Consider the following 13,543-nt stretch of genomic DNA (forward strand, 5'->3'; position numbering starts at 1 on the left):
CTAACTTTGTGACGCCACGGAGTGCAGTATGCCAGGCTTCCCCGTCCTTCACTATCTCCCTGAGTTTGTTCAAACTCATGTTCTTTGAGTCGGTGGTGCCATCCGACCAGCTCATCCTCTGTCGCCCCCTTCTCCTCCTGCCTTCAGTTTTTTCCAGCATCAGGGTCTTTTCTGGTGAGTCATGTCTTCGCGTCAGGTGGCCAAAGTATTAGAGCTTCAGCTTCAGCATCAGTCCTTCCAATGAATATTCAGGGTTGGTTTCCTTTAGGATTGACTGGTTTGATCTCCTTGCTGTCCAAAGAACTCTCAAATCTTCTCCAGCACCACACTTCGAAATTATCACTTCTTTCTAACTGATGAAAGAAAGCTGAAAGAAAAGCCTCTTTTATGGCCCGCCTCTCACATCTGTACAGGACTACTGGAAGAAGCCTAGCTTTGACTATATTTCCTTTTTGTATATGCAGTGTGAGTGCTGGGTAACAGATCTTAAAGGGTGTAATGGTTAACGTGTTTGTGTTTTCCTTCTTTTAGTTGTACTGTTTTAATTGAAAGCCTATTACATGTACATGTAGGAAGGAATTTGGAGAGTTGTTAACTACAAACTTCACTAAACTGACAGTTATTTTCAGAAGGGTCTGTGAGAGACAGAAGAGGAGGAAGCTGTGTCTGTGTGGTTGGGGGCACAGTGCTATTTGGAGTATTCCTACTCTGCAGGATGTGATAATTTACTAGTGATTAAAAACATGAAAGAACTTTGTATTTATTTAAACATAATGTCCACATTTAATGAGTAGAACCCAGGGGTTGACATCATCTGGTAGTGGTGAATTTGGAGGATTATAATAACATTTTATGCTTTTTTTTTTTTAATCTGCTTTAGTTTAGAACATAAAGCGCATTTTCCCAGAGATAGTCTTTGCAACCATTATTTAAACAAGAGGTTTCAAGGAAGTAGTAAACTTTTATAATTGGTTTGGCCCTTAATACTAGCTACAGGAGCAATTACTTGGATTATCATTTTAACATAATTTTTCACCCAGCAATCCTTTTCAAAGTATTGTCTCCTTAGATTGAAACATTGAAATACTTTCTCTTGCCTGCAGTGCAACAGATTAAGAGGCAGAAGCAGGGAGAAATCAACATATAAAATTGGATCAGGCGTCACTCAGGAACCTTTGTGCCAGTGGTCTGGGTTGTGTAGATTTGGGAGTTGCAGGAAATCCAGAGAGAGACAGCAGATTGCTGCACCCTCAGTGCTCAGTGGACGAAAAGAGGATGAGGGCCCTGAGGACTCCAGGGCAGTCAGCTTCCCACCAGGAGGAAAGGGATCTTGAGTCAGTGTTGGCAGTTGTGGATATTGATAGGAATGAGGGATCCGGGTGAGAACAGGAGTGTTTTGTCGTTTTATAGCCCCTGGTCAGTTAGGAGAATGGTCTGGGACTTTTTGCTGCCCCTTGGAAAGGGGGTCTGGAGGGCTGTGGGTTTCAGACAAATGAACAGGGATATGGGTGAAGGTAGAGTATTGAAGTGGCGTTGCATGTGGCTTGTGGGTTTTATGGGTGTTGTTTGCAGTCCTTCTGTACCTGTGGAATTCCAGTGCCCCGTGAGGCACCTGTTTCCTGTTTCACATATGACGTGTTATTACAGAGAAGTTAGGATTATGTGATGTAATTATGATTATATGAGTGTGGTTCTGATTATATAATTAAACAGCTACACTTAAGATGACAATGTGCTAATGAGATTTTTTTCACTTCAGGAATGGAAATGTATATATATTTATGTTTTTAAATTTTTATTTATTTTTATGTATCCATATGTGTACACATACACACTTTTTTTTTTTCTTATGGAAACCAAAAAAAGAGTTGGTAGCAGTTTTGTTAAACATTCTCTCCCCACCGCCCCAACAGATTTCCAGTGCAGATACACTTTCATTATCTAAATTTAAATATCCCTATGGTCGCTCACCATGGATGAGTGTGGAGTGTGGCTTTGGTTTGCCCTCTCTTGTACTTGTGATAGCTAGATGCTCCATTTCCCATCTCTGTCTTGAACAGTGTTTCTAGTTTGGTCTTAAAATGATACTGCAATTGTCCTTCCAAATTATGTTCTTTTGTGTGGATGTAGTTGCAGAGTTTTGTTCAGGATAATACATTTTAGAATTTGAACCAGAGGAGACTTTCCACCTTTGACTAGCTTGGGGCAAAAACACCTCTGTGTTAATTGTTCTACACTCCAAGAAAGTGGCAGCAAGTGGTTGAGCTAAGGAGACTGCTTGCTTTTAAGAAGAGCAAAGAAGCTATGTAGATCCGAATTTTAGCTCCAGCTTGGTAGAAGCTACAGGTCAATCTCCTACCATCTCTTTCCCTTTCATTGGAGCACCAGCTGCCACATCTGGCTTCACTTTTGTTTTCCAAATGAGTTTATTAGTTTTGCCATTTTGGATATGGCTGGGTTGACCCAGGAAAGACTGGTCTGGGAAACACTCCTGACATTTCAAATAGAAGCAAAACTAGACATAAGTTGATTTGAGACAGAGTTTGGGGCCATCCCTGTGAGCCCTTCCAGCATCAGCCAAAGCATCGGACTCTCATTCCCCTCTCCGCAAAGGGGGAGGAGTAAAGGGGTACAGTGTGAAGGTCCCCAGATTTTTTTTGGCTGTACTCTGGGTCAGTCGGGCTCTGATATGGAAATCTGCTCTGTCTCTCCTTTCTTGCCTGCAGGCTGGCGGCTCTCAGGTCATCTTTACTAATCCTCTGGAGATAGTAAAGATTCGCCTACAGGTAGCTGGAGAGATCACCACAGGACCCAGGGTCAGTGCCCTGAATGTGCTCCGGGACCTGGGACTCTTTGGTCTGTATAAGGTGGGTAGATTCCCTTGGGTTATCTCAATAGAGAGGTTGTAGTGTACTCCATAAAAATGTGAAAAAATGTCAAAACCAGACTTCTTCCCCATAAATGGAAAAACAATCTTGTCCAGCAGGGTAGTTCCTAGCGTAGAAAATCAAAACAAAAAGAAAAAATCAGGACACTTCTGTTAGAGGCAGTGGGATGCACAACCACACCATCTTCAGGCTTTTATGAAGCTGCCAGCAGGGAGGCCAGCGCCACAGACCCGCTGGCTTCAGGCGCACAGCCTTTTATTTACCGGTGGATATGGGAAAAGTTTCTTTGGTGTTCTTTTGGGGCTGGTTTAAGGACTGACTTCAAAATAGTCTTATGTTTATTTTGAGTCTGAGCTCTCTCTATTGTTATCTTCCCAGTAGGAGCTTGTCTTTGTCTTAATAATTTGACCACAGTGAAACAGTAGTAGAGTTTGGTAGGATTCAAGTCTTTAAGAAGTTAAGTGGTGGGATTTGTCAATAATGAATTGCATTTTAAAAAAGCAAAACAAAAGCAAACCAGAGTGTACTGTACTTGAGCAAAATGCCAGTCAACAGATTCCTTCCCTGCAGGTATGCTTACTCCCATCATTACAGATAGATGTAATGGAGCAGAAGCTATTATTTTTCTTAAACAAGGAAGAGTATTTCTTTCTCTTCTTTTGCCTGGTGTAAGGGGAGGGATACAAAAATTTAGCTTTTATAGACAACTGTGTTTCCACAGCGTCTGATTTATTTATAGATCCATCACTGTAGAAATGTATAAATTGGCTTCTGTAGCTGCAAATTGGAAATTAGAAATTCTCTCGATTAGAATCCCAGCTACACAGCTCTTAGGAGTCCAGTAAACCAATGATGCCTGTCCTGAGAATTTTGTACATACTTTCCCTTCTACCCCCAACTGCCATCTTTTTTAGAATTCCCTTTGAAAACTGACTTAGCATCTCTCAGAGAGTCCCAGGAATTTTTTTTTTCTTTAATGTTTGAGTTTGTCTTTTAAAAACAGAGCCATCCGGAAAACAAGTACCAAAGATGGAGTATTTCCCTGGCCGGCTAAAGCCTGAGCAGTAGGCTAGCGTGGGCTGAGGAAGGGGCAGTGTCAGTCACCAAGACAAGCTGTCTGACTGGATTTCTACTCTCAGGGAAACTTCCTGTTAAAATATTTTGTCTGGGTTTCCCTGTCCTCTGCCATTTAGGACATGGCAAGTGAGGAGGGAAGTTTGGTGCTTTCTTTTTCCCCTTCCCTAAAAGGTTTTAGTTGTTCAGTTGTGTCTGACTCCTTGAGACCTCATGGACTTCTGTCCATGGGATTCTTCAGGCAAGAATACTAGAGTGGGTAGCCATTCCCTTCTCCAGGGCATCTTCCCGGCCCAGGGATCAAACCCAAGTCTCCTGCATTGGGGGCAGATTCTTTACCATCTGAGCCACCAAGGAAGCTTCCCTTCCTTATCCATGGCTCCTACCCATAGCTTCTTACCTGGTACTTCAGGGGCTCTAAGCTGGGTGGATTGAGTTGGTAATTTGTTAGTTTGAGGAGCTGCCTTTGTTGGTTGCTTTGAAATCAAGCTATCAAACAAGTCTGTTCCCAGCCACACCCCATCCCCTGGCACTCACCAAGGCGACCCAGAAGGTCTGAACATTGAATTTTTATTAACCTTAAAATATGAATCCATACTGGAAATGCCAGAAAATTCTTAGTTGTCAGAATACCATCGTTAACTGACTCTAGGACTCCCAGATTCACCAGACTTTCTCAAACTTTGAGCCCCGTCTCGAGTTCCCGGTGCCTGACTTGTTATCCTGTCTCTCTTCCATGTCAGTCTCAATGCTGTCTGAGGGACATTTCAGGCTTGTCAGCCTGGATCCCTCGTGGTCATTCACACCTTGTTTATACAACTGTTTTGCACTATTTCCTCACTCTGTGACAGGGTGCCAAAGCGTGTTTCCTCCGAGACATTCCCTTCTCTGCAATTTATTTTCCTGTTTATGCTCACTGCAAACTACTTCTGGCTGATGAAAACGGACACGTGGGAGGCATAAATCTCCTTGCAGCTGGAGCCATGGCAGGTAACTATTTTTTTTTTTTAAGCCCAAAGAGTCCCTACCCAGCCCACCCCCATTCTCTAAGTACAGAATCTCTGTGCTCCTCTTCTTTATTTCTGGAAAGGTTATTGTTTGTATCTGACTTAGTTTAAATATGATTGCCTTTTCTCCTTTGTGGGGTGCGCTATAATTCTGATGAGCGTTAATTACATTTGCATAATGTGGATAAACAGCTTAATGCAGCTTAGGAACTCGCAGCCAAATTAGCTCTGCCCATCGCAATTGGGCTTTCATCAGTTACTGTGTTTCTTAGCCTCCTCTGCCCCTGAAACCTTGGGTGCAGTCAAGCTGAGCATTAATGTAGAAAAGTTCTTCATCACATCAGTTGCTTTGTTGCACCTCATCCTGATGCACAGGTCTAGTATCCCCTCACTTTCTTATTCTGTATAGTAGAATCAACATGATTTGGCTCCAACTTGAGTTTGAAACTGTCCATGTTCCTTCTACCATCATCCTCATCAGACCAAACAAAGTCATACTTCCTCAGCAGCACCACCCTGCGGTGGCATCTCTTCTTGGCTCTTAACATGCTTTGTCTTTTATTAATGGTTGTTTACATAAGTTCTGCCCTCTCTCCTGTGCCCGGAGCCCCTTGGAAGCAGGGGTTTCAAATGCAAGACGGTGCTAAGAAGCTTCCTCTCAATCCCATGCTCCAGCCTTTCTCTTGTGTTGAGAGGAAGCTGATTCCAGATAGAAGGGCAGGACCAGGTTGTCCTTCACTGCAGCAATCCTCAGACTTGGCAGAAGAAGGAAAGGGCATGTGTTTACTTGCCATCACCACTGCTTAGGGAGAGAGACAGGCGAGGTGAATGAACGCAAGCCCAGTGCTGTCCCTGGCTGCTCAGGTGGCTCTGACCACCCAGGCTCCTGCATTACGTGCCTTCTCCTCTGGTCTGTGGGCTCAGCAAAGCAGGGCAGCCTGGGTACCCCTGGGGGTGTGGTATGGAGCAGGAACCCTGGGTTCCAGGGGCGCTGGGTGGACTTGTCATTCTTCTCATCCACGATGACAGGGAATGACTCGTGATGAGGAAGAAACTCTCCCAGGGAGCCTTGAGCCCTTATTTGGGGCAGTCACTTGCGGTTATAATTCAAAAGCCAGTAATGCTACCTGCTCAGCCTTGGCACTGAGTGTTCATCCAGCTCCTTTCAGGTATGCACCAGAGCCTCCCCAGTTGAAGTGAGGGCCAGCACATCTTTCCTCATCTTTGCTCTCTGCTATCCAGACAGCAGCAAAGAACACTCTAATCACGGACAGGCATTTCGCCAGTGGCTGATGGGACCAAGTAAACGTTTTCATGGAGCTGTCAGCACCAGCTTCTTGCCCACAGACACTTGATGTCAGTTTTCAGAATTAGAAATGAATTTTTCTAATTTTTACCTGTAAAGCTTTGCTGGCAGGCACTGAGAACATTCAGGATTCAGAACATTCCAAAGGCAGCAATTTACCTAGTTTCATGTGAATAAGGTATAGGGCTTGGCGGGAGGATATTTGCATCGTCTCGAACAGAGCCCTCCCCGCCGCCCGCCCCAACTACCTACCCTGAGTGGCCGGCTCCATCTGCCTAGTGATGATTCAGTGAAATTCAGGCCAAATTGAATTTCTTCCCCCTGAGGAAGATTATCTTGCTTCTTTGTTCCCTGTTTTGTTTTATAAGTGAGAGGTGTGGTTGTGAAATCCTTCTTGAGTGTCCTGCTGCTGATGAATCTCAGCGTGGCCCCAGGGAGCTGGGGCACAGGAAACGGCTGACAAGGCCTTTTGATGATCAGTTCCCCTACTGTTCCCTAACTGGTTGCCTGGCCTCCTCTGCTTCAGTTGTAATGACTTCTGTCATGTAAGCATGTCTGAAAGGAGTCACAGTCAACTCTCAAGTTAGCCCCTCAAAGGGTGAGTGGATATGAGTATTGATATTCACCTCATACAGTAAGGTGACAGGAATCAGCAAAAAAAAACAACACTACAGTTTGCTATCAGATATATTTAGCAGCTTGTTAAATTGACATTATCCTCATTTTTATTATACATGAAAATACTGTCTTATTTAAGAAAAGGAAAGAGGTAATAAAATAATTGAAACCCAAAGGGGAACACTGGGAGTTGTCCTAGTAATATTGCTTCATTTATTCCTCTCACTGTTCTTTGGGATCATGCAACATAGAGTGATCTTCCTAATTCAGAACGAATAAGAGTTTTGCCCCGACTCCACTGAAGCAGCTAGTGGGATTATATCTCCTTTTTCCATTAATGCCCAAGGTATCTATCTAAGAAGCATTGAGTTAAAGCAGTTACAGTTGCTAATTGTACTGTTGGTTGTTAGCAGTCTGTCTATCCTCTGTAAGGTATTTGGGATGAATTAAATGTGCCTTTCTCCTGGAAGGTGTGCCCGCTGCTTCTCTGGTGACCCCTGCTGATGTCATCAAGACAAGACTGCAGGTGGCTGCCCGCGCTGGCCAGACGACATACAGTGGTGTCATCGACTGTTTCAGGAAGATACTCCGGGAAGAAGGGCCCTCAGCATTTTGGAAAGGAACTGCAGGTAGGGCTGGAGCCGTGCAGAAAGGCTGGTTGGCATTGGGGTCCTGCTCCCATTACTCACCTGTGGGCTTTGCTGTAGCCATCCTGCTGTTAACTGCCCCCCTCCCCCTTTCTCTCTCTTTTAGCTCGAGTGTTTCGATCCTCTCCCCAGTTTGGTGTTACTTTGGTCACCTATGAACTTCTCCAGCGGTGGTTTTACATTGATTTTGGAGGCCTGTAAGTGCAACTTTGCAAACTCCCTTATAAAGAAAGCACCAAAACCCCAGACAGGTGTTTGTTCAGCCTATAAAGGCATTTTTGGGATAGCAACCGACAGGACAGAGGACCCTACAGGAGCAATACATTTAAAACAAACCATGGGCCTAAGACTCTTCACTGTTAGAGGAGTAAGACTTGGACAGGGTGACCCCATACATAGCATTAAGCAACTGCTTGGGGCAAGTTTAGAGAGGAAGCAAATTAAAATGTAATATGAATAGTTGCCTTTTTAGTGTAAGCAGATACTGAGCTTCATGGATTTAGGTCCTTATTTGGCCTTTTTACCAGAAGTAATATAAATTTGTGTTAGTTACACTTTTGTAAACTTTTGAAAACTCAGTCAAGCCCTTTCACACCCTCATGATTTCATTATTCACCATAATTTATTATTAGATAGATTTAGAAGTTCTTAGAACTAATTCTCTGCAAAAAAAAAAAAAAAAAAAGGTTCAAAGAAAGGTTATGCCCATGGACATAATCACTGGTGAGATTTAGGCCACAAATTGCGCCTTTTGACAGTTAGTACTTGAAGCTTTCACCATGGACAAGAGGAATCACTTGAATTTGCTGGGAGGGGAAGGTTGTACCCAAAGCAAGCAACTACCAACTTTTCAGCAGAAGATCAAATTCTGTATCTGAGTCTTTACTGCATAAACCTATGAATTCTTTTCCTGCTCATAAGCCAGATAGGGAGTTAGCTGTTGAACCAAGAAGTTGAGGGACTTATACAAAGAAAGTAAGGACAATCTCAGAGTTTCAGGCTTTTCAATACTTTTGCATTCTGGAAAAAGTAAGAATTATATTTACTTCTCTTTAAATAATTTTAGTAATAACCTTCGCGAGCTTATTACTTTAAAAGTTAGCTTTTAAAATTATGTCAAAATAAAAGAAAATGTAAATTTTCTGCAGTTAATTTATGCTTAGTGTAAAAAATTGGGAAAATAGAAAAATCATTCATAATCCTACTTCCCAGAGTGGTAATATATGAGTGTATTTCTTTCCAGTCTCTCTTTCTGTGGATCTACTTATGTGTATGAAATGGAGGCCATTTCTCTTCTAAATCAAATATGTGAATGTGTTGCTTTCAATGCAGCTATAAATCATGACTAGTGCAGCGTAATTGACAAGGAAATAATTGGACACTCTTCTTGGTGACACATGGGTCAGACTGAAAGTGTTCAGTGGTGTGTCGTCTTCATTTTTTTGGTTTGTTTTTTTGGAGTATAGTTGCTCCTCAGTGCCGTGTGTCTGCTGTTCATCAATCTTGAATACACTGACCATTGACTTTTCCTATCAACAGCAAACCCTCTGGCTCAGAACCAACACCTAAGTCACGCATCGCCGACCTTCCTCCTGCCAATCCTGATCACATCGGTGGATACAGACTCGCCACCGCCACTTTTGCTGGCATTGAGAACAAGTTTGGCCTTTATCTCCCCAAATTTAAACCTCCTAGTGTTGCTGTGGTTCAGCCAAAGGTGGCGGCGGCAGCTCAGTGATAAGACAACCATTCAGTGTGGCAAAATGGCGCCCTAGAAAGAGAAGCCTAGGAGAGCAGCCTTGTAATGTATCCAGTCAGCTGCATGGTGCTGACTGAGCTGAAGAATCAAATTATTCTTTCTATATGACATATACATATATTTGTTTATAAACTAATCATTTGCCCAGGAAAAAAAAAATTACAATGCAGTTTGAAGCTTTAGTTTTATGTGTTGAAATGTTTTCTAAGCCTTGGCATGAATTAGTGTTCTAGACTGCTTTGCACAGCTTGCACTTACAGCGACTGTACATATTGTACATCTTTGTACAGAGACATCTTGGCACCTCATCCCAACAAATCTCATTTATAGAATGTAATGCAGTTCTGAGTGGCTTGAAATGTACAGAATGTTTTGAAAGTGTTTTATTAAGAATCACACGAAAATAAATGTATTAAAATTAAATTCATTCTTTTATTGGTGACTTATGGAAATAATGCATCAAATTGGATGTAATTAATTCCTAGCTTGTTTTCCGTTCTGGAGTAGAAAGGTATTTGCTGATAAGAGGCATAATGAGACCAAGTGCTGACACCATTGAATAAGAGACCCTTTGCAACAGATGCATGCCAGTGGATGCCGGAGGACCAGGCTAACGAACTGCGTGTGCTGGTGTTTCCATTTGTATTTCACGTGTGTATAGATTCTCCTCTGTTCATCAACAAAAGGCATTTCCTAGGCAGCGCCTCTCCTGTCAGTGCGCATATAGCAGGGATGTCTCCAGCATTACTGGCTTAGTTTTTGCCTTCCTCGGACACAGCAAGGCAAGGGCCTAGCTTTCAAAAGAGTAAAGAATACTTTGGCAATTTTCATTCGTATGGATATGATTCCAATCAAAAATAAAATGCACACCAAAATGTATGCATGGAGTTGGATTTTCCTTCATAAATGTACTGATAGTGCTTTTGATTTTGATTCACTACCAGTTGCCAATGACTAGTGATCAGGCTTCCCTCTTTCCTGCTTTTATAGGAAATCATTTGACTTGGAAAGGGCTATGGTGGAGTAAGTGGAGAAGAAGATTTAGTGGGCTCTAGCTTCTTCCTTATGAATCTAAATACAAACTGCTTATTCCAAAAGTCACTCACCAAGGGTGTGATTGCTAATTTAGACCTAAACATACATCTTGACAGCCACATCTACACTTTGCTCTTTGTGATTTGATGTGTAGCATCAGAATTTATTTACTTTAGCAAAGTGCTTTGGGAAAACATTACTGTCGTTGCCAATGAGCTGGGATAGGAGAATGTATGCAAATATTTTCAAGGGGTGAGCCTGGAGATGAACCAAGTCACTTAATATCCTACACATGGTTCACCAGTTGATGGCTGACAGCCCTGTAACACACGCTAGGCTCTCTTGAGGCCTTCCAGAACAAAAGAATTAGCTTTGAAAGCAAGTTATTTCCAAATGTATTCAGTTGTTCTCATTGGAATGGAATAAATAGCAACACAGTTGTTTTGCTATTACCACCTCTTAAAAATGAACAAGTAGTCTGTGGATGTGTTCTTACAAAAATTCAGAAATATAGCATAAGATGTAAAAGTGCCCTCTTTACCCTAATTCTCCCTTCCTCTCCCTGCCCCAAAGGTAATCACTGCTCACAAGTTAGAGTATAAAATTTTAGTCTGTTTTCATACATATACATATATATATATATATATATTCATATACATTTTTATATTTTTAAAATAGAATTATGCTGTGTATGTGTTCTGTGACTTGCTTTTGTTCATTTGTTCACTTTTGAGATCTTTGCATGTCAGTTCATAAAGATTTATCTTAATTTTTAATAGCTGTATAGTATTCTAGTATATGGGTTATGATACTTTTCATAAATATTCCCTTATTGACACTCATTTTTTTTAACTATTGCAAGCAAAGCTGTAGTGAGCAGTAAACACCTTTCTATACATATTTTGTACATGTGCTAACATTTCCTTAGGATGGATATTTAAAATTGGAATTGGTACTTCATGAGATAAATGGGTTTTACATTTTTATATATGTTGTCACATTGCTTTAAAAAGGCTTTGCAAATTTACTTTCCTTCTGACAGCATACGGAGAACTCTTATTTCTTTGCAGCTTCAGCAAAAATGGATATTGTCAATCTATTTTAGGCAAATCGTGATAGGTAATCAATGCTGTTTTAGTTTTCATTTTACTAATTACTAGTGAGGTCAAATGTCTTTTTGCATTTACTGACCATTTGTGGATCTTTTTATGATTGTAGAGTATGCAGAAAGTCTATGAAAACATCTTTATGTGTATGTATACACAGATACATACACATAGATATTTTTTTAAGGAGATGGTCATAAACACCTATGTAACTACCCGGGTCAAGAAAGAAAATTTCTGACACCTCAGAAGTTCCCTCCGAGGATCCTTCCAGCACAACTCCTGTGGTCCTCTTTAGCACCATCCTGGCTCTTCATTTCTTCGCATTTCTTTATAGTTTTACCACCCATATATACATTCTTAAACACACTTTTTAGTTCCTATTTTTGAAATTTTTGTGAATCAAATTATACTTTACACTTTCAAGACTTGTTCCCTTTTCTAAACATTATAAAATTCATCCCTGTAATTTGCTGTATAAGCTGTAGTTTGCTTATTCCATTGTTTGAATATAATAATTTATTTTGCTGTTTTACTCTGAACATCGGCATCTGGGTTGTTTCTAATTTGGGGATATTACAAATGGTGCTGCTCTGGATATTTTGTATGTGTGTTTTAGAGTTTTTTTTTTTTTTTTTTTTTCAGATTTGGAGTATGCATTTTGAAAGGTTTCCCAGCTGGCTCAGTGGTAAAGAATCAGCCTGCCAGGCGGGAGATCTGGGTTGGATCTCTGGGTCGGGAAGATCCCCTGGAGAAGGAAATGGCAACCCACTACAGTATTCTTGCCTGGGAAATCCCATGGACAGAGAAGCTTGGTGGGATATAGTCCGTGGGGTTGCACAAAATCAGATATGACTTAGTGACTAAAAAGCAACTTCGGCATGCGTTTTTAAAAGGAAGTATACCTAAGAGCAGAGACCCAGGGGTACAGGGTTTATTACAGTCAACTTAGCTAGATCATGCCAAACTATTTCCCAGAGACGTTTGTACTGATTTTCATTCCATCAAGAATGTACCGACACTTTAATTTTTACTAATCTGTTGAGTGTATAATGTTATCTTGTGGTTTTAATTAGCATTTTCCTTACATCAGATGAGGCTGAACACCTTTCATCTGTTCATATATATATTACCACATTGTTCTTCAGAAAAGACTTTACTAATTTACTTTCTGACTAATAGCATGGGAAAATGCCTCTAAGGTTATTGACTATTTGGATTTCATCTTTGGTGAGTGAATTATGTGTTCAAGTTTTTTGTCCATTTTTCTTAAGCATTTACAGGGAGTTCTTTATATATTCTGGATACTACTCTTTTATGATTGGTATTGCAGAATCTTTTCTCAATTTGTGGCTTGTCTTTTTATACTATTTTGATTAACATTTTTATATGTTCAAATATATTAATTTTTGCTTATGGGTAGCATGTTTTATATTTCACTTAAAAACTTATTCTCTCTCCAGGTTATGAATACGCCTGATATTTTCTTCTTAAATGGTTTATAGTTCTGCCTCTCTCATTGAGGTTTCATCCTACTTGGAACTGTCTTTGACATGTGGTAATTTTTTTTTTTTGTATCTTTATGGGGCTAATCTGTTGTCCTAGTACCATTTGTTAAAAACATTTTCCTTTTTCCTACTGCTTTAAAGTGCCTTTTCAGTTATATATTAAGGGTTGATGTATGCAAAGATTTATTTCCGGACTTTTAATTTTGTTTTATTGATTTCTCCTGTGTTGTACACACTCTCTTCAGTACTCTATCTTTTTAAAAAGTTTTAGCATATGGTATAGCACGTCCTTTCACCTTGCTGTTCTTCAAGAGCTTGTGGCTCTTCTTGTTGTTCTTCCATGTCCATTTTAGAAAGAGCTTGTCAATTTCCTCCCCAAAACTAAAAAAAAGGCAAACAGGGTGGGCCTGATTTGATCATGATTCTGTGGCCATTTGGAGAGAATTAGTGTCATTATATTGGGTCTTCTAATCCATGAACATGTTATATGTCTTATTCTAAGTCCTTTTAATGTCTTAATAAAATTTTATAATCACCAAAGAGATCCTGAACATTGTATGTGTAAATATATATATTCATTCCTATGTAAGTCATA

At 40.7% G+C, this 13,543-nt stretch overlaps 1 protein-coding gene across 4 annotated transcripts in view; it reads left to right on the forward strand.

Annotated features, from left to right (window-relative positions):
• SLC25A12 (solute carrier family 25 member 12) overlaps positions 1-10,178 on the forward strand; it is a 187,193-nt gene extending 177,015 nt beyond the window's left edge. For all 4 annotated transcript variants that reach the window (XM_027557614.1, XM_027557598.1, XM_027557607.1 and 1 more), the window contains 5 exons: positions 2,727-2,867; positions 4,814-4,952; positions 7,364-7,522; positions 7,647-7,737; positions 9,080-10,178. In XM_027557614.1, the coding sequence (XP_027413415.1) occupies positions 2,727-2,867; positions 4,814-4,952; positions 7,364-7,522; positions 7,647-7,737; positions 9,080-9,278 (729 nt within the window). In that variant the 3' untranslated portion in view covers positions 9,279-10,178. The remainder of the gene's footprint in view (positions 1-2,726; positions 2,868-4,813; positions 4,953-7,363; positions 7,523-7,646; positions 7,738-9,079) is intronic.
• The last annotated feature ends 3,365 nt before the right edge of the window (positions 10,179-13,543 follow it).

Source organism: Bos indicus x Bos taurus, chromosome 2, assembly GCF_003369695.1.
Source record: "Bos indicus x Bos taurus breed Angus x Brahman F1 hybrid chromosome 2, Bos_hybrid_MaternalHap_v2.0, whole genome shotgun sequence".
Taxonomy (NCBI): domain Eukaryota; kingdom Metazoa; phylum Chordata; class Mammalia; order Artiodactyla; family Bovidae; genus Bos; species Bos indicus x Bos taurus.